Raw genomic sequence first — 22,038 nt, forward strand, 5'->3', positions numbered from 1 at the left:
TACACTTCTTGCCTTGCTCTTCCTTGATTGTATTGCATTTTACATTCACATTGCAACAGGCTTACGCACCAAAAACAATTACACTTTCACCTTTTGGTCATCCAATAGTGTATCTGCATGGACAAATTGGAGTCTAGTTACAGCATTTCACTGTCATATCATTACACACTGACTTACAAGCACCACAAGCAATTCCTTTTCACAGACAATGTTCAAATTGTGTAGTTAGTTTTTTCCTCATCTCACTGAGAAACCTCACCACTAACTGTGCTACATTCCCATGATTTTACTTATCCACGCACATTAAAGTCTGTAGTTCTATATTTACAATGGTGTTTGTCATTTCATTGGCAAGCCAGCTTAAATCCCTTGCATTAAACTCCACTATCAGTAATCACACCTGAGCCTTCGCTACAAATTTTTGTGCAAAAATAAAAAGCACAATGACCCAAAATGCACCTTACACATTAAGGCATTGCTTCAAAAGCTTGGCCTCAGAGGAAATCCCAGACTGGGCTCCGTACGCTCTTTAAGAAACGGATACGAAGGCGTCCGTCAATGTGGGTCACAGTACTTGCTTTAGATTACAACAGCACAAAGACATGTCATGGAAAAAGACAGATTGTTCAGTTCTATATTATGAAACATCAGTAAGAAAAAGCATTTAAAATAATAAGAATATGAATGGTTTTGAAGTCATCACGATTTTTTGCACGTACAAAGGTTCTCCAAAAAAGTTTTGATTCTAAACCTTGTACAGTACAGAAAACATTTTTTTTTAAACGATATCTAGAGGCTTCCTCCCTCCACCTTCTTTAAAACGTAAAGGATTCCAATGCCGTCCACAGTGACGAATGTGGTGAAATCAGCTGACACATGGATCTTTTTCAGATTGGCTCCCATCGTGTAGAACGTCTGCAAGGCCTCTCCGGTCTCCACGCTCCACCACTGCAACAGAGGGAAAAATTAACTAGAAGAAACGTTACCATTTTCAACAGCACAAGGACAAGCAAAACTTCACACGCTGACACCTTAGGGTCTCTGTTCCCTACAGCTGCACAGAAACAGAGAAAGCGGCAAAGGAAATGTCATCAAATGGCTGTTAACAGAACTGCTAAATGAGTGTGAATGCCGTTAGTTTGGCATGCTGAGAAGATGAGGCCACCGCGCAGCTACCGGCCACACCATCAAACGACGACAGATGCCTTCGATCGTGGTGCTCGTTTTTACGGTCTCCGCATACAGATGCACAAACACAGCCCCTGACAGATATGTTAATCAGACAGCCCTTTTGGTGAATTTGCATTTAACAACCTCATTCTCCACAACTTACTGCTGTGCGTTTAAAAAAACACACCCCAGTCAAGACTGAGTTTTCTGCCCAGTTTATCAAACCCCCAAATATACAGCTACACCGAGACAAGACTGCATTGCACAGATACCACGCATTGCATCGCTTGTACGGTTTCTGAAAATTTTTTTTTTTTCCCAGATTGCATATTCAGGTAAGAATCTGCTCTGCGTCTTCGGTCTCCAAAACCCAAGACAATAACAACAAAGGGTCAGCGCTAAAGGGTGAGTGGTCTGAAAACCCCATTCAGTCACAACTAACTCATTCGTTCATGCCCACGCGGACGTCACAGCACACACTGAATTATCTGTCAAGACATCACAGCCTACCATGCGGGAGGCTTGTAGATATCCCACCTGATTACTTCCACCATAATATGTTTGTAACTGCAGAGTGCAGTCCGGAAGACACACCTGACCTTGTTCTGCTTCATCCACTCTCCAAATACATATGTACCTTAAAATGCCACAAAAAAAAAAATTGCTTGTAGCCAAAGCAGACTAGACTGATTTCGACAAGGTTTTTAAATATTTTTTTCTATTGAACAAGAGAGGACATGACTCATCCAGACCTCAGAGTCTCAGTCAGGAGAGTGAGGGGAAAGCGTTCAAGGAGACTCTTAAATGAATAAGGACAATTTTATCCCTCAAGGAAGTGGAGAATTGCAGATCACCTCCTGAGACATCACATTTCCACACACACAAGCAGACTGGGACAGTTCAGGTCAAAAGATCAGGGGTCAGCGGTCACCCTCTGACACTACGGGCATTGTGAAGTTGAGCGACAAACCCGAGGGTACAGAGGAACTGGCTGCAGTGGCCCTGTTCCTTCTCGTTCACTCTCACCCCATGTGTTTTGGGTTGTTGACCACAGTGACTGGGTTGGTCAGGCTACGGCTGCTACTCAGTCAAAAACACAATGTCACTTTAAAGTGAACTTTCCATATGAAACTGTACCAGGGAATGCTTCTGTTTCTATCCTCTTTTGTAAACTAAAATCTACAATTATAACGGCAGTGTTTGCGTAGTGTTTTGGTCTGTTACTTGTAAGCCTGTCATACGGTTCAAAAGGCTTGGAATGTAACGTAAGAGCCACAGGATAGAAAGGCAATTGATAGTTGGGTAAAGCCGCTGCGCTATGGGTACGCAAGAGAAATAAAGAAAGCAGAGCCTTCAAGTGACAGGTGTTGCAATCTGTGTCAAGTTCTCCTGTGGTACAAGTGCTTGTTCAACCGTTGGCAATCAAAGAAAAGAGACAAATGGATTGAGTGAATTGTCTCAAAAACCATTAAACATTGAGGCTACAACCAAAAGTTCAAAACCAAATCAAAAGGAAATGTTTCTTTACCTACAAACAACTCCTCTAACTTTCATTTGGATTAAAAAGGCTAAACTGATTTTCCCATACATTTTGCACACAGAGTCCGAAATTCTCAGTTGAAATTTTCAAACATTAAAAAATAAATACGACCCCACCTCGTGTCAATCATGCTTACACGATTCCTACAAATCTTTCCACAGTCATAAACATGATTTAGATCAGGTCACATTTCCTACATTATCACATCCATAGCAAACATTCTGATAGGAAAGCATGACAAATACGAAAAAACATGAACATTTCAGTGTACAAGGACCTTTAAATCAGTGGCGACCTGCTGCCCATCGTATAATAAAATGTACATTCAAACAAATTGTCTCTGAACCATTTTATTGAAAATGAAAACCGACAAAAACTCTGTGTGCATTAGCATTCAATTCAGTCGAGTTTATCAACTACTCCTAGCAAATTTCACAACAAAATACTTTCATCTCCAAATCTCCCCTAGTTTTTCCCCTCCATTTCCTCTGTCTAATAACTGCCAGGATGGCTGTGAACGTTGTGTAGAAACGACAGTTGTGACAGTGAGACTAGAACAAGCCCATCTCCCTTACGCATCCATACTCCTCAGAGGAATTGTGAAACTCTGGTCATTCCATTGGGTTTAGAATTTCTACTGCTAAAAAAACAAATCAAACAGCTTTTTACTCACGGTTGTTCAACAGCAGAAACAGACAGAGGAAGTAAAGAGTCTCTTATTTGCAGGTGAATGCTGAGGGAGGACTCAGAGCAATAAACCGCTGTGATAGAAACGTTCTGTCTGGTAGAGGTGAAGGTCTGGATGCCCTGGAGCTGATGTGTGTGAATTACTATACCAGTCTCCCAAAAGCAGCCAAATCCTCCAGAGGACAAACACTACGTGTGTGAACGAAAATGAGTCTGGCGGTGTGATTTAATGCTTATGAGCCTCTTCCTCACTAAAGGTGTAATATCCTGGCTGACCTCCTCATCCGTTTCTGCTCTCCTCCAGGAAATATTTAGGTCTCACACGGAGGAACGCTTTGTCACTCGCACTCAGAGCTACAACAACCATTTGTCTTTTATGAGTGAAAGCTAAAGTGAAAGCAGCCTTTATAAATCACTCAAGCACACAACACATTTCAGTAGGGTCATTCTGTACGCATCCTGCATGCTATTTAACAATGCTGCCTTGATTTAAAATGAATAAATACAAACGTGACGCGATGGCCTGATGCAGACATCCTGACAAATGAGACTGAAAACAAAGCCGAAGGAAAACAGACAAGGAAACAGCATGAAAAGACAGATGCCCTGCCGATTTGTCCTTAGCAGATGAAACTGGGTTGGACTGGAGATGTCGTGTGTCAATGACAGACCGAGACAAAAGGACAGAACGCTCCTAAAATAACAGATACTGGTTTCCATGTCAATTAGGGGTGTCGATAGGCATTGATGATAAAAGTGATGCTTAAATGAAACTGATGTTTAAAAGACCTCCAAAAATGGTAATTCTGTTATTACTGACCCTCATGTCATTCCAAACCCATCAGACCTTCAGAACACAAATTAAGATATTTTTCTTGAAATCCAAGTGCTTTCTGACCCTGCAAACACAACTGACATTTTCAAATGGACAGAAGGGGTAGTACGGAGATTGTGCACAAAAAAAATATTCTTGTAGCTTAATAAAACTACAGTTGAACTCCTGATGTCACATGGACTTTCAAATTCCTTATCACTTCCTGGGCAATGAACATGTCAGTTGTGTTGCTGTCTCTCGGATTTCATCAAAAATATCTTAATTTGTGTTCTGAAGATAAACTAAGATCTTGCCTACAATAATAATGCAAACAACTCCAGTAATTATCTGGTTGATGCTTCAACAGATGGCATTGTTGCACCTAAACACTGGTTGCAACTTGTCTCAAAAATTACACAAACACATCAGAAGACTGCACCCAAAAAATTATGGTTCCAGATTCTTACCTCCTCCTTAAAACCCCATTTTGTGTGACTATCCCAAAAAAAAAAAAAAAAGGTAAGAATCTGCAAGCATTTACTAATTCCTAATGAATCCCCGACTCGCTGTATGACTCTAAACAAACCGAGATCTGTTACCGTGAGATGGCAGCAGGCCAGAGAACAAAAAAAGTTGTTTTTGTTCTCTGATGGACTGAACTGCAAATGGTGTCAAAGAACAAGCATCGCTGATGGCTCTATGCAAACAAACATGCCATTGACAAACTGCAGAAGGCAGACATCAAAAGATGCAGATGCAGCTGAGAGCCAGATCACCTCAAAGTGAACGCAGAAAGCTGTCGTGCTGAACAAGCTCAGGCATGGTGATGTACAGTACACCAGACTGTTCCTGCTGTCTGAATGACAAGCTAAACTCAAGAGTTTAATGGAGCAAACGAGGCTGCTGTCCCGGTGCATTATGACACCTGACAAGATTCAGCTTAATTTAATTACTTTGCTATTCTTTTAAATCATTTTGGGGTATTTTGGCTTCATTTTATAAACACGATTGACGATAGAGGAGAAGATGGTTAAAACGGGACAACATTACAGTCTGAACTGCTACGAGCAAGTTGAAAATGTCAGTGTTTGTCTATAATCACATGTCTGAAATAAAAGCAAGACATGGGCAGGAAATTAAATACCTAGGGATCAATCACAGGATCAACTATTGCAACAGAAAAAAAAGACTTCACAACATCTGCTCCGATATATAACCGGATCCTGCAGGCGACGCAAGTTCTCAAATCACAACAGAAGTGCAGGAGCCGCAGCGTGACGACTCGCGTTTCACACACCACACTCCTTTGTGTGGTCGTAGCAGATTTACAGCAGGTTTGGTTCGGTCTGATGAAGAGGTTCGGCTAGGGATTTGGCATAGACTCGGACGATGATTCATTTATCATTTGATATTACAGACAGCGGGATCCTGAGTGTGAGGACAGTCGGCGATCAATCAGAGCTTATTATCGGGTCTCCGACGGATCTGACGCTCGCACGCTCAAACGGAGGGTCAGCCTGATGCAGACATGTTTGATAAACTGACAGATTGATGTGTGATGAAGCATCATTACGCTTGTGACACTTACACATTGTACAGATGGCTCCGAGTATATTAATAAAGAAGTCTCAAAGCGTAATGGATAACGGCTGACAGTGCTGATGGAAGTTAGTCTCGCTCCGCTCCTGACACAATAATGTGTCTCTGTGACATGAGCGATCGGACGAGCGTCTGCATGATAATACAGATCAAATGGTCATGACGTCACAAACAACAGACTGGCAAGACTTCATCTTGGTTGCACTTTTGCAGATCTGCACAACGCCTGAAAGAACGCAGGGCAATGGAGCATTGCTATAATTAAGTTATAATTATAACAAAAATAATAAAAAAATGGTAATAGATTTTTAAATTGAATACGATTCAGTGGGTTTATTTTCATTTATGTTCATTTATTAAATATCTGCTGACGCTGTAAATTACAGGCTTTTAGACCCTCATCTAAGACACTCTTAGGCTCCTAACGTTTGCATTTTCTGAAATCGGGCGGCAATCATTTATGTTGCTTTATTAATTTACCAAAAAGAAAATTATGAACAATTGTATTTTTTTATTTTTAGCAAACTGTAAATCATAACCACACATTAAATCACTCCCAGGTTAAATTTAGAGTAAAAAAACAGCTATTTTCCAGAGTGCACCACTGAGGATCTGCTTGTAAACAGTGATGTAAATGTGTGTACCTTGATGTATCCGCCCGTAGAGACCAGTACCCCGTTATCAGGGGAGAAGTGCAGGTCAGTCACCCATCCACCGTGGAAAGAGTCCATGGAGTCCTTGGTGCCCCGTGAACAGGTCTTCAGAAGAGCTCCATTCAGCATGCTCCACAGCTTCAGATACACAAAACAACATTGTTACATAAGTAATAGGTTATCAAAATGCATGCAACACAATGTAGATTTCACAAGTGTTTTTATAATGCATCAGTTCTTCCTCTAAAAAAATCAGACATTTCTTATGAGAAGTTAAAACCCACTAAATACAAATTTCTCTTGTTTTACAGTACTAAAACCCGATTTACAGTTATTACACAGTGATGTGTGGCAGTAAGTCGTGTTAAATAGAGACATGAGGTTTGAAAAAGCACCACAGGCCATGAATTATAACATCACAGCATTTCTCTCTTTTTGTGGTTCTCTCCCTTTCTCTCTTTGCGAGAAGCATCTTTAATTGATGAGGTAGATTTTCTTCTTAACAGTTCTGAGCACCGGGCCGGTCTCCCCACTAGAAAAAACTTGCAGAACTGACAGATGGGAAGCTGAGTTTTAAGGTTTCAGGATGCATTTGTTCCTACATCACTGTTTTTAACATCTCTATTTGCCCTCAATGTGGCCATAACGTCTGCTCACATTCACAGTTACGAAAAGTAAAACGAAAGAGGCACTCAACATACCAAATCATAACATCTTTCTGAAGCTTGATTGGGGCTGCAATCAGATCTCTACTGCTTTTAACACAGATGATTTACAACTTGAAACAGATTAGGATTATACTTACCCTGATTTCTCCGTTGTCGTCGCCGGTCGCGAGTAGCATGTTGTCCCAAGAAAACCGGCAGCTACGGACGCAGTCCTTGTGTCCCTCCAGCAAAAAAGTCATCTCCCACGAGGCACTGCTCCACACCTTGGCGAACAAAATCAGCAGTTATGAGCCATTTTACTGCATGAACTGAACAGGAGCAAATCTGATAACATTGCCATTTTGTGCTGTAAAATAATTTGAAGCGATCTAATGGCATTTTTGATAGATCTCTTTGTGAAATTGTTAATCTAATGATAAATCGAATCGGAACAATGTTGAGCAAATGATCAAAACTGCTGCTTGAAATTTGTTTTTCCATCTCTAATTTTAGTCAGAGTTAATCATTATTTGTGGCGGCTCCATTTGGCATGAATTATTTTTTTAATCAGCTCTCCAAATTCACTTTGCCGTCCTCTCTCTAGTCAGTGAGTAGTTCTGGCAGGCAGACGTGAACATGGCGTCTCATTAGAAAGCTCTTCTGGTATATGCGGTGTCATACGGAGCGAGAGCACTTCATCTCATTACGCTCTCAGATGAGCAGACTGGACTCTGACCCCTGATACCACAAACAGAGGGCGTCATGCTTGTGTGTACATGTATCTGTGAGCTTTTGTACTGCACTCATGCAAAGTTAATTAGGCAGAATTTGGCTGTACATGGCATCATTAAGGCAAGCACCCAGGGCTCAGTAAAGATACTCCAGGTAGTCACCTAGCACAGTCCTTACACCGTGCCAACACAGACTCGCACCTACAGTACAGTAAACAAACTAACAGTGTCACGAGAGCAGCTGTTCACACAGTCAGAGGCCAGGATCTAAACACAGAGGCGGCCGAAGCTCAGAGTTCAGTGTGAACAAGATCTTGTACGCTGAGACTGATGTATGAATCTGTGCCTCTTCTCTGACCTTAGCCGTCCTATCAGCCGATGTGGTGACAAAGAGACGTCTGTCGGAGGACACGTCACATGACAGGACAGCACCCTTATGACATTCAAGGTCTTGCAGCATCTGACCTCTGTTCAGATCCCAGACCTGCAACAAAAACAAAGGGACTGCTTTGCTGAAAATGCCAGGCACTGTATTAATATGGCACACTTTGAGAATTGAAATGCATTACGATTGTAAACTTACCTAAACAAACTAAAAAAAAAAAAAAAAAAAAAAAAGGTAAAAACCATATGAAAGGGTTGCTAAATTTAAACAGTCTTCATTTTTTCACATTATTTTTCTATTGCTAGATAATTACACAACCAAAAAAACAATTCTAACTATTTAGACAATTGAAATGGAACCGAAAAAAAAACAAAAAAACTTTTGAATCAAGACTAAGCACCTCTTTTTAAAGACTGAATTTGAGTGGCTCAGGACCATTTTTGTACCCTATTTGTGGAAAGTGGCAGGAAGTTGTGGACCATGCAAACAATCTTTCCCACAGAAGCCCTGATTACAACTGGGGTAAAGTATAATGATGACTACTGCTGATGAGATCCTAGAAAAGCTGTTTGCAAGCGATTAAGGGCATGCATCACCTAATTATCATAATTGACTGTGCTTTCAGTCCACCATTTGGGCTTGATAACCATGTTCTGCTCTGAAAGCAATGCAGTCTATATAGTGTTAGATGAGGTCTACATGTCATCCTACATACTCAGTGGATTCATTCATTGGCAAAGGCAGAGAAATTAGAAGTTGTTCTGTTTACCTTAACAGTGCCATCAAACGACCAAGAGAACAGGTGAGAGGAAGTAGAGCTGTTCAACAGGTGAAACTTCCTGACCGGCTCCTTATGGCCCTCCAGCACGAGATACTCACCAGTCCTCCACTTCCACACCTGCAGACAAAAACAATGTTCATCCTCTCAAAGGTTAACATCTTAGGTCTCCTGAAACTGATTTCCCAAGCATACAGTATAGCATTGAAGTACTGATTTTGGTTCAATGTCATAAACTGTTTGTACTACAGTCTTATCCATTCTTTACAGCCATTCACAATCAATTACTAAACAGTCACTCCCCCCAACACTTCTTCTGCTTGTCATCAACGACACAATGAATCAATGAGTCCTGTAATGAGCCCTTTAATGAGCCCTGTAATGACCCAGTGCCCCAAACTTCTCAAACCAACACAACAGCTGTAGCGGAAGTTTGGGAGCATGTGGCGCAATTACTAAATTGCAAACTGGTAGACTTGTCATTCAACTCTACTCACAGCCAGAAAATAATGCATATAAAAAGGTTACACCAAACTTTTTATATATATATATATATATATATATATATATATATATATATATATATATATATATATATATATATATATATATATATATAGCCACATCCCAACACAAAAATTGCACAATCTTTTGTAAACATGAATGTTTAGCTAATTATGTTTTAAAAAATATTTTGTGATAATTAACATTTGTTTGTATTTGACAAAAGAATTGAACACAATAGAGCACATCTTTGTTATGAGAAACCGTGACTTACCCGGACAGTGGTGTCTTCTGAGGATGTGACGAGGGTTTCACCATCATCAGTGAACTGACAGTGGTGAACAGTCCTAGTGTGACCTGTGAGCATCTGTGATGTTCTTCCAGATGGGACCTCCAACACCTTCAGACAGATAGACAGACAATGTGAAACTTTTGCATAGTTTTACTGAAATTAAAACTAAATAAATAAATATAGTGACCAATATGGTGGTGGGGTCAACAAGACATTGACATTACCAAAAACAAAAAACCCTTTAAGTATTGAATGCATTATCTAAAAGACACAACTATACATGAACAACATTATAAATGTATAGGCCTGAACTACTAATGACACTCATATACAGCTGTAATCTCAAACTTCAGCAACAATACTTGTAAATGTGATTAAGATAAAGTGCACACTCAAAGATGGGTTAGTTTGCCCCTCTGTGTCCGGCATTCAGAAAAGCCAGACAGACTATCGGCCCTCTCTGCTGCATTTAAATCTTCCAAACGCAAACTTCAAAAGCTGTCTGGGGCTACGGGTGCGTGAGCTGTGTTTTTGGAAAGTAAATAAGAGGTATTTTTGCTTGCGGTGCTGGTGTTGTGGTCATGCAGGCACTTGTTCAAATGCAGTGAAAATGCAGATTTTAGAAGTCAAGAATAAATGTGTACAGAACCATCAGCTTTGAAGTTACATTATTCTTCTGAAATCAGTCTAATAGGCTGATTTGGTGCTCAAAAATCAGAAAATGAAAACAGCTGTGCTGTTTAATATTGTTACGAAGCCTTAAGCTTTTTTTTTTTCAGAATTCTTTGGACAGCATTATTATTGAACACTAAAGAAAAGGTCACAAGTAAAATCGCTGTAAGTGTGAACAGCCTGTAGCATTTCACATACCTGCCTCTCACTGTACCTGCACTGTACCTGTCTCAAGCCCTAGTGCCAGCACAAAATCACGCTGGAAATTCAGCAGCTGCAAGGCTCTCCATCCAACGCTCTTCAGAAACTGTCTAACTTTCCCTCTTCCTGTCTGCGCACACATACACAAACAAATACCTCCTCTCTTCATTTTTACACTCACTTCAATAATGCCAGGGCTCTCTTTTGGGGGAGAGCAGTAAACTGCATTTACTGAAAGAAAATTGCTTTAGTAGTGAACAGTTCACGTCTGCCCTTTTCTGCACAGTCCAGTGACAGTCTGGTGCCCTCTAGTGTTTCATAATGTTATCAACATTACCGCAGATGAAGGAAAGCCTTATATACATTTTTTATTTAAAGCTGCAAATTACTTCATAAAATGTTATATCAAACATGGTTTAAAAAAAAAAAGTAGTTAACTAAACTAACAAAATGCATAATTACAAAAAAAAAAAAAACAATTTGTGGTAAACCGTATATCACTGGCTTCATTTATACTAAACCGAGTTCATTGTTAACTGTTTTATTCATTTAAATTCATTTTACTGCTTTTCTAAATCAATCTGTCCATCTCTCTTTCAGGTGAACACACACAATCAGGCAGAGATGGAGAGGAGCAATCTAAATAAATGGTTATTTGGCAGTAAACAGGTGTAACGCAAGCTTTAGAGAGCACCACTTATTTTTATCAGTCAGCGGTTACACCTCTAGGCGTCCCCGATGCACCAGTCACATCTATTACACTACAGTACACACTGTACAACACAGGAGGACAACGCTCACCTCCAGCACGACCACATTCAGTAGAGAGAGAGAAGGGAAGGGCGAGAGATTAGAGGGCTAAGTGCAGTTGACAGCCATGGCAAATCTCATTGCTGGAGGCCAGTCAAAACACCCACAAGCATCCTGAAGGATATTTTTGAGCTGAAATACCTGTACAGTTCCGTTCTCAGTTCCCAGGGCCACAAACGAAGCATTTCTGCTGATGCATGTACAGCGAATCCTGGACGGCAACTCCTCGCTCTCAAACACGACGGCACCTGCCAGTCCGGTCCGTACCTGATTACAGAGTTAGTGTCATATATACACGCAATCAGCCAAAAAACAGCAGAATGCTAACACTAGACGCGCAGGTGTCTGATGGACCCTACCTGTAATCGGTTTCTGCTGTCTGGAACAACTATTGTAACGTCACTTTGGGAGAAGAGAACATCAGAATCCCTCTTCAGAGCCGCAGCAGAGGAGGTGTGAACCTGATCCGTCTCCCACAGCTAGACAAGCGTTAACACTTCTTGTGATAACAGGTCAATACTGTTCAAACAATAACTGCAAAAAAAAAAACTGTCAAGCTACAGGAAGAGAGGGACGGAAGCTAGCTTACCCTGATGGTCTGATCATCAGAGGAGGACAACAGGAGTGAGCCGTCAGGAGAAAACTGGACACAATGAACCCAGCTCAGGTGACCATTGCATTCGGCTTGCTTTTTACTGGTCTCAAAGTTCCACAACTTAAAACAAAAAAAGAAAGGAAATTAAATTAAGGTTTTATATTGTTAATTTATAATTCTGGTAATTCAGTTTCAAGATTTCAATACGATATGAATGTGGCTAATAACATTGATTGGACAAGGGCAGAACACATTTAACTTCGTCTGCATGTCCTGTAGAACTCAACTTGTTCACATTTATATCCACCTATTAAATTGACTCAAATGACAAAAAACACTTGATACCAATGATTTTCAAATTAATATAGTACCTTTGATCTACATTTTGACATTCCTATTTTCAAAAACTACAAATCTTCATGTTTTCAAAAAATTTAATCAGCACGATGTTTTCAACTTGTATTTAGCATCAAATCAGAATATTAGAATGATTTCTGAAGGATCGCGTGACACTGAAGATTGGAGGAATGCATGCTGAAAATTCAGCTGTCAAGGAAATAAGTTACTTAAACCTATTTTAAATATTTAACAATATTACTGTTTTTACTGTAATTTTCGATCAATTAAATACTGCTTTGATGAGAAAAGACCTTACAAAACAATCTCACCGACTTTTGAACAGTGGTGTATTATGAGGACACTTAAACACCTTAGTTTTGTTACAGAATCTAGAACACGACTAAGGGGTTACAGCAGGTGCAATGGTTTAAGAGAATTTCAACTGAATATTCAAGATTTCAGTCTTTTGGGCAAACAAAGTTATTGTATAGAAACAAAAACGCAAACCCAGAGTTAAGCAAGGCGGTGTATTTTTGGAAATGCTGTCTGCAGAGTAAACTCATGTTCATGTTGTGCTGTACCTCTACAGTGTAATGAGAGAGTGCCACGGCCAGCAGGCTGCTGTTGGGACATGCGTGACAGTACTGCACTGTGCTCAGACGACTCGTCTTCATCTCCAACAACATGTCTGATGTCTTCACGTCAAACACCTACAGTACATGCATACAACACAGACGATATACAAAGTTAACACACAAACCATGAGCACAGGGGAAACAGGAATAACCTCACATTAAAAATGTTTTTTAATAAAGTAACAATTTCAGTAGATAACTGATTTTATGAACACTTATCTGAATTGGTGCATTAAAAGTATATTCTCATAAGATAATGCCTGTTAAAATTAAGTGTTTGTGTGATTGATGTGAAAAAAATAAAATAATGAGCTGTTACAGGCACCAAATCAAAAATATTTAGTGGCGATGCCAACTCGTTTCACAACACCACTCACAAATCACTTACAAACACAGCGTTTCTGGCAGCACAAATGATCCGTGAGCCATCGGCCGACCAAGTGCTGCACTTCACGATGGCTTTTATTTCATCGTCACTCTCTGGGAAGAAATTACTGACATCAATTGATTTCCACTCGTTGGTAGATGACACCTCAAACAGCTGACAGATACAAAAGACAACAGTGCAAGAAACACATAAGACAACATCTGTACTGACCAAAGATGATCCAGCAGTTGGAAACCCTTAGAAATGAGAATGTAAATAAATGGACGAGGATGTAGATCAACTTGTTTTTATATTATATATATAATACTATATAATAGCGTTTAATTCTATAAGAAATTAATTAAAATTAAAACAAAACAAAAAACATGCATTAAATATGCAGGCACAATAAATGGCCAAGTAAAATTGCTGGCCAATAAATAAAGTGATCAAAGAAAGAGTCAAGCAACCTTCAAGGTGCCGTCACTGGATGAAGTGGCGAGGTAGGCATCATTAGGAGAAAAGCAACAGTGATTGACAGGCTCCATGTGTCCAAACATAGTGTTTTGAGAGGTCGGCTTGTTGGGGTTCCACAGCTGCAAGAAAAACGTAGAAGTGAAGGAGGGCAAAAAGCTAAGACAAACAGAAGAAAGGGATATCGTATGCTTTGTGTAGGGGTCTTGATCATTCTGTCAGGGTCTATTGAACAGGACAGCCTATGTAAGAGAAGAACATATTTCCTGCAGACTAAATGTCTTGTGTGCAACATCATATGCGGTTACATTCTCCAAATCTCATTTCAGGGTGTTTCTTTGGCTCCTCATGCCAAGATATTCCACGAAATGCCCCTATTGTGCTCACGCCTCCACTGGGGGGGGTTGCTCTCATTATATTTTTGACACTCGTGCTCGCTCACTCGGTTTTCGCACCCTCAAATGAACACAGCTTAACTGCAGACTCCTGCTGTCACACTCCTACAGATCTCCCACAATTCTCTGCAAAATTTCACAAGCCGTAAAATTACACGGCTGCCCCGTTCCCCTCCTCTGCTGTTCTGAGCAAGTGTCCTACCAGCTGTCATTCTCATTACTCATGTTCACCAAATCTGCCTCTAAATGTGGAAAGAGGAAATGGAGGGTGCGAAAAAAAAAAAAGTGCGAATGAGATTTAATTATCAAACTCTTTGGAGCTCCACTACTACACACCTGCTTTCTGCACAGTTATGCACTGGACATTATATGAAGCAAAATAGCCATGAATTCACAAGTGATCAGTCAGAATCATTCTGAGAAAATGCTTCCCTGGAGTGGCTATTGAAATAACTTGGTAACTTACTGAACAAATCGTGACTCAAAAGGAATATGTGTTACACAAAATTAGTTCATTAGAATATAATTACTTCGAGTACTCATAACAATTTACTTAAGTTAACAATGGATAAAAAAATAGCTCTTAAAATAGCACAAAAAAAAATTTCTAAACCTAAAAACAACAAATTATATTACTAAACTAGTAAAAATTCTAAAAGTTCAGAAGTAAAAACATTAGGGGAAAAAACCTTAAAGGGCTCATTGGATGCGACATGCACTTTTACAAGCTGTTTGAACTGAAGTGTGTTGGCAGCATGTGTGTGTGTGTGTGTGTACACAACCACCCTATAATGATAAAAATCAACCCAATCTTTTTTTTTATCTCGTTAAATAATTTCCCCTTTCTCAAATCGAGCCGATCTCAAATAACTGTCTGTTTAAACATCACAGAGCAGAGGAGCTCATTTGCATTTAAAGTGGCATGCAATAAAACAGCATGCTGTACACCGCATTGTTTTTGAGAGTAAAATATTAACCAAACCATGTTACAGACTTTTCATTAAGACCCTAAAGAATCATAACTTGTGGAAAATGGGCATCCAATGACCACTTAAACTAGTAAAGATTCTAAGAACTCTAAAAAATACAAATAAAAACTCTACTACTATCCTACTACTATCCTACTATAGGATAGTATACTATCCTACTATACACACACACACACACACACAAAAAAAACATTTTACAAAGAAAAATTCAAACTTCTCACCTTAGTGTTGTTGAATTTGTCATTTGAGCAGGTGGCCAGCAGGACACGTCGGCCTGTGTTGGTGAACTGGCAATGGTTTATCTGCTCCTCGTGTTCCTCCCCAAACTCTCTGATAAGAGTACCTCGCTCAACATTCCACAACTACAACACACAAAACAAACCTCGTTCTCCTGTCTGACTTTTAATCAATGTTCACAGAACTTTACCGCATAATGACAGTATAGAGTCAGACGTCTGTCAAGCAATCTGGAGCAAACTATTGCCCAACAGAAAGATTCTGACAAACAAATAAAATGGGCACAGAGACAGGCACACTAACCTTAACCTTCCTGTCACTGGAGCACGTTGCAATGTAACGGTCATCTGGAGAAAAGGCACAGCACAGAACGTCTTCGTCATGAGCCTGAAGCTCCAGAAGCTTCTCTCCAGAGGTCGTTTTAAACACCTGTTGATTACAAAGAGACAAATTTGGCCATCACATAATACTGCACAGTGTTGAGATGAACAGCTGGACACAAACTGATGTTTACCCGCAGTGCCTTGTTGGCCCCACAAGAGGCGATTTTACTCCCATCTTTGGAGAAGCCAGCGTAGTATACAGACCCCTGGTGAGGATGCATGACCAGCCGAGACAAACTGTCCTGATTATTTTTATTCCTAAAAAAAAAAGTCAAAACACCCTTTCAATCAAAATCAATCTGTTTTCAATCTACATTCTACTGCATGAAAGTTACTGTGTGAGGCAGTGAGATACATACACCCAGTCCAGATAGAGCTGCCCTCTGCTGGCCCTCTTCTGCGCCTGCATCAAGGCCTGTCTGTAAACCTCTGAACACACGGGCTGAGACAGAGCCAACTGCACTACGTCAGGAAACGGCTTCTGCTCCAAATGATGTCCGTTTAAAGACAGGAACTCCTGAAACTGCAGTCTCACCTCACTGTTCTGTGAAAACACCACAACATGTCATTGCACAGAACGGTAGGAGGTGTGTTATTGCGGCTAAGATCATGAGCAAAAAAATGTTCACAATAACTCTGAATGATCCATTACTTTTATACAGATTTGCTTTTTTTTTTTTTTTTTTTTTTTAAGTGCAGGGGGTTAATGTGCAAGTTTAAGGTTAATTTTTACAACCCAATTAAAATTTTTCAGACTTCAATATAAAAACATACATGTATAAAAAGCAAAAGTTAAGTTACAAATAAACACTTTTAAAAACAAGCCATTCTCAAACATGTTTACCATAAGTTGTCCAAACTGAGGCACTACAGTCAAAAAATCTGGCCTGTTTATTCAAACTGTATTCAATGTCAAATTTTATGTAAATACCGAGCAGCCTAAACTGATTAAGACATGCAACTGTAAGGAACATCAATCGAAATTAAAACTCAACAGTAATAAATACCTCTTTGTCTAGCATTTCACCATATTCTACATAATCGTTGATAAGATGGGCACATCCCATAAACTGAGCTTTCTCTTTGACCCAGTCCAAGGAAAACATCAGTGAATAAAGCTCCTGAAATGAGAGAACTGAATGTTCATGGCGTTTCAGTAAACATTTGAAGATTCTACATAAGAAATGATTGGCTGTAACATAACCTTAGACAGTCCTGCTTTAGACATGTGGTACGGGAGGAAGCGGTACCAATACGAACGGTCTATATCTCCAGAGCTGGGTGGCCTTTCGTTATAAAACTGCTGGTATTGACGGACAAGCTTTTTATGCAGCTCCTACAGGAAACACAACAATTCAGACCTTGTTCTCTGGTGGTCGCTCTTAAAAAGAGATGCAACCTAACTCACAGCAATTTGATCACGATTCTGTTCAATGAGGAAGTCCAGCTGCAGATCATGAAGGTAATAGTGGTATGGTCGCTGGTTACAGTCTCGAAACAGCAGAGATTTATTCACAAACTCCTGTAGGACATCCTCCACTTCCTCCAATTCCAGATCCCACAGCACTGACAGAACCTGCAGAACAGAAAACAAAATCCAACAACAAAAAGACTAGTTTACATGAGAGAAAAAAAGCCTCCTTATGTCACATTTGCAAGTATTGTAATGGTACTGATTCTGTACAATGTAGCACTGCTTTAGTAGTTGGCAACAGATTTTCAGCCTGACCTTAGCAGGCACTTTGACGTCTTTCTGCATGATGCTCAGGTCTCTGTACAAATCTCTGTGTTCGGGCTCCAAAACCTGCAGGCTGGCATCCATGGCCTGGTCCAGAGCTTCATAGTCATAGGACGATGACTTGCGGATCCGCTTGAACTGCTTCTTCTGCAGCTGTCGCAGGTAGTAGCTCCAGCGGTCAGGGAACTCCCTCAATAAAGCTCCAATGAGAGAAACAACCAGAGGGGAACCTAACAGGATGAGAAATATTTACAAAGGTCATGTGTGTAAAGGACTGCAATAAATGGTACTTCATTCCTATTACCATAGAATTAATCACTATAACGCCTTTTCTATTCAAAAAGCTGTCTTTAGGAGTTTGGTCACGTTTGATCATGTTTCAAGGTTCTGGTTCATTTTTGCATCAAGAGTAATTCGTACCTTTACATTCGCTCACAATGCTGCGGGCCTGTTCTGGAAGTTTCTGTGGTTTCTCGTTAACATACAAAGCAAGAATTTCCAGGCCTTTCTCCTCATCTAGACCACTCTCGACAGGCACTTCAAAGCTTGTACCTACAAACAGAGAGAGGCACACACACACAAACCCTTGTATTTCAATGAAATTAGGATGCTGAATTAAGCAAGATAACCGCAACAATATAGAGAAAGGAACATTTCTCTCATGAGCTCAGCTGAAAATAGCTTATCTCCAAGACCAGCTGCTCTCCATTATCAGTTTTATGTAGGCTAATTTAATTTAGTTCAGGATTTGCCTTTTTTTTTCAGATGCAAGCAGGCACAAGTTCCACCTAGACACAGACTAACCTAGACTTTTATTTAGGAATAACCACTCTGTGTAGTTGGCCCAGAACCCATCTACGTAACACAAACTGGATGCACTAAAGTTGACCACTCACCGCTTACGGAGTCAGACAGACTACGATTGCGAGTGGTTAGAAGAACTCTGCACTGGATATCAAAGGACCTGAGAGTTGAGCTGTCCCAGACGTCGTCCAGAATCAGCAGGGACCTGATGAACAAGAGAAAGTGGCTGATTTCAGTGGACTTGCATGTTCTGAAGTAAATACAAATAACTATTACCATATCCTTTCACACTCACCTGGGGAACTTGCGCAGCATTAGGAACCGTAGGCGCTCTTTGGCCTCCTCCACGGAGCAGGGTGGCCGCAGACTGGCTTCTGAACTTTGACCCTGCTCCAAACGGAAACACAAAGACTGCATCCTTACCAACAGGTCTGCCCGCTCACACTGGCCAAGAGAAACCCAGTGAACGCCACCTGGAAAACACTCTGAGCAACAGAGGAAAAATAATTACTTTTAGTCCTGCAGTCTCTTAAAAAAAATCCTTTCCCACTTTCAATAAATTTTTTTTTTATTATTATTAATTTGCCCACCATTAATTTAAAATTCATATTTTTTTGGTTTTTATTTTTACTCCATAGCATTTATCATAGATTATAGAATAAGCAAATAAACAAATGAAAAACTAAAATGCTACGACAAAACTTAGAACAAAGCCAAAAACAAAATACTAACATTTAAAAATAAAACAAAATACGCAAAGACAAATCAATAAATACTAAATCCAACAAAAATACATAAAATAAATTAAAAAGTGTACATTAAAAAAAAATAATAAAGAAATTTTTAATGAAAAATAAATTCATTACCCTTAATGAGGGCACGGTCTCGGACAGCTTCGGCAGCCATCACAGACTTCCCTGAGCCAGCCATGCCAAACACAGTGACCCAGCCTGGCGTATTCTGCAGTCGGTACAGCTTCTCCCGGATCAGGTTGAGCAGAGCGGGTCGGTTCACAAACACCATGGGTCTCTGAGGCACGCCACCTTCACTCAGAATCACCTGAACTAGAATAAAAACACAAAACTCTTAACAACTCATTTAAACCTCCTTCGAAAACAAGTTCATACATGTCTAAGTGGTTACCAGAGGGAGACACTCCATCAGCAAAGCTCTTCTCTCCCTCGGGGCTGAGCAGAGGAAGGTCACTATGAAGGAGGTTGGCCAGATCGCCATAACTCTCCCTGATCAGTGCGTTGTAGAAGGAGATGTATGCCCTGTTGTCTTTCCTCAATAGCACCTCTAACAGGGCTGCGGCCTGCTCTTTTCTAGTAGGCTGGGGAAGCAGAAACAGGAAAGCTTGACTTGCATTCACTTTTTATTCAAGTACAATGAAGCCTGTATGAAAACCACAACAAACCTTGCTAAGCACCCTTGATTCTTCTTCATTTGTCAGGACGCCGTCGCTGACCATGTGGTCCATCAAGTAGGAGGCTTTGATGTCCTGCTCCAGAGTGGTTTTGGAGCGCAGCAGGCAGCTGCGAGCACGTTCCTCCATCTCCACATAAGCAGCGGTGCTCTTCTGAGAAGACTGCACTTAATTGATGGTTACTTAATGCAATAGGGCAGGATACATTGAACTGTGTGGGAAAGCACAAACAAATTAAGCATTTTAATCACTAATCCTGGGGCCATAATACAGAAAAACCCAACTCCGAACACTTACTGGTTTAGTAAACCATGGGATTCTGTTAAACTTATTTACCACATTACATTTTTCACATCCTCACATTAGACTTGAGGTTTGTTCACACTAAGTTTCAATGACGGCTTAATTCTACGAGAATAGAGAAGTCTACAATATAACTAGAACCATAACAGAAACAATATCGTTGGAACCACTTTGTTGAAGTAGAAGATTTGTGAAATGCATGTTCGATCGCAGCATGTTCTTTATATATATATATAAAAAAAAAAATACAAAATTATTATGCATTGGTGTTGACATTAATATATTTATCTTTATAGAAAACATTCTTGGTGTAAACAGGCCTTTGGGGTGGGAGAAGTATGTAATGCAGGACCAGTACATGCACATGGTATATTTGGAAATTTACATTTTAGGCAACAGCTTGCTCCTTATTGATTTTAATTGTTAGTCCCGATCCTGGCTGTTGATTGGTCGGAACATAAAATCCACTATATTAACTGCTGAATTATCTCACTGCGCTGGGCTGATTGTCAATTCATTTACATTGCAACGTTTAATTAGGTCACGAACAACATCTTCTAGCTGAAGGATTAATTACATTAAACTAATAAATAAAATAATAATATGTTCTTAATAATGTGTTTTACTAATTAATATTCTTAAATAGTAACGGCTGATTAAGCTCTTAACACTAATTTTATTGCGCAACAACATTCAGTTAAGCAAGGCACTAAATCATCCAGCGGAAGGATGCCACAATAACTTTTAAAATATTTTGTTGTTGGTTTTTAATTTGGTATTACTTCATTATAAATATGGATCTTCAGACTCTTCTGTATGTTAAATAATAATCATAGTTACAAAGAATTTACTGCATAGTAGTCCTTCCAAAAAACAACTGCCTTCAAACCATGACAAACAAATTCAATCGAGTGTTTCCAAACTTTTAAGTGTTCTAAAACCAAAACTAAAACTTGTACTTTATTAACAAAAATAAAGACGTGGATCCGCTGTTATGTAGTAAAGTTACGTGTAACTTTACTTACGGTCATGTCACTGAATAAAAAGAAATATAAAATATTGTGAATAATTCATGCCAACAAGCGCACCCGTCCAAAAATATAATATATAATTTCAACGGAGAAACTACTAGGACGACTGGCAAGAAGAAAATGAATTCGACACACTTAATTTAAAGACTCAGGTGTGGTTAATCAGCCTAAAGTAACGTAACGTAAGTGGTGATTGTTAACTGACTTCTGATCACTTACGTTAGAGTAACAATCGAAGTTAATTTTAAAAGACATGGTTATACTTACAGATACTGTGCTTCGAGAAAAATTTGAGCGACATGAGAGAACATTTCCTGCTGTACAGACACAAATTACTTTCAGTAAAACATTACAAAAATAAATCCAGTTGATAAGAATCCAATTGTCCGCCCCTAAAATGTACTCTTCCTGCTTTTTGACACAAACAACTTCCCCGGTACGGTCTTGACCAATAGCGAAACGCCATGTAGTCACGTGGCACGATGAGGTAATGCAGAGATGCATATGTCTGTAACTAGGCAGATAGACGCATGCATAACTTTCAGAATTAACTTTAAACAACGGCTTTTCAGCAAAGACTACAGTAGTCAACATTTGAAGCGCATCAAAAAAAGTTGTCCTAAGACAAAAACGCATTTTGGTTTCAGGTTTTAGGACAATTTTGATGAAAGACTTTGATCCACTTCAGTTGTCTAGTGTAGGCTATATACAACTATAATTTAGGCTTAAACGACATGTCCTAATATAATAAATAATAAGAACATTAAATTCTATATTTATGTATAACAGTACTATTTTTATATTGCATGGTAAATGTTTCATTCATAAAAAGAGAAAAT

The 22,038-nt window shown here is 39.6% G+C and overlaps 1 protein-coding gene across 1 annotated transcript; it reads right to left on the minus strand.

Moving 5' to 3' along the window:
* Positions 1-8: 8 nt before the first annotated feature.
* On the minus strand, positions 9-21,627 carry apaf1 (apoptotic peptidase activating factor 1). Its single transcript, XM_026232525.1, has 27 exons — positions 21,467-21,627; positions 19,857-20,076; positions 19,583-19,772; positions 19,306-19,503; positions 18,735-18,924; positions 18,532-18,644; positions 18,056-18,187; positions 17,627-17,865; positions 17,306-17,473; positions 17,102-17,233; positions 16,905-17,018; positions 16,257-16,441; positions 16,029-16,155; positions 15,818-15,943; positions 15,499-15,639; positions 13,890-14,015; positions 13,441-13,593; positions 12,999-13,127; positions 12,073-12,198; positions 11,843-11,962; positions 11,625-11,750; positions 9,783-9,908; positions 8,996-9,124; positions 8,200-8,325; positions 7,269-7,394; positions 6,455-6,601; positions 9-948 (listed from the first exon to the last, which is right to left on the minus strand). Exons 2-27 carry the CDS (start codon positions 19,992-19,994, stop codon positions 790-792), a joined length of 3,786 nt encoding a protein of 1,261 aa, XP_026088310.1. The 5' UTR covers positions 19,995-20,076; positions 21,467-21,627; the 3' UTR covers positions 9-789.
* Positions 21,628-22,038: the final 411 nt, after the last annotated feature.

Source organism: Carassius auratus, chromosome 4 (genome assembly GCF_003368295.1).
Source record: "Carassius auratus strain Wakin chromosome 4, ASM336829v1, whole genome shotgun sequence".
NCBI classification, from domain to species: Eukaryota; Metazoa; Chordata; class Actinopteri; order Cypriniformes; family Cyprinidae; genus Carassius; species Carassius auratus.

Bases quoted from the DNA above. Each gene is read 5' to 3' on its own strand.
- apaf1 (XM_026232525.1), bottom strand. From the start codon at position 19,994: ATGGAGGAACGTGCTCGCAGCTGCCTGCTGCGCTCCAAAACCACTCTG. The intron at 17,019-17,101 runs GTTATGTTACAG...CTCTCATTTCAG, and splicing joins CTAAAGCAGGACTGTCTAAG to GAGCTTTATTCACTGATGTT. The intron at 12,199-12,998 runs GTACAGCACAAC...TTTTGTTTTAAG, and splicing joins TCTCTCATTACACTGTAGAG to TTGTGGAACTTTGAGACCAG.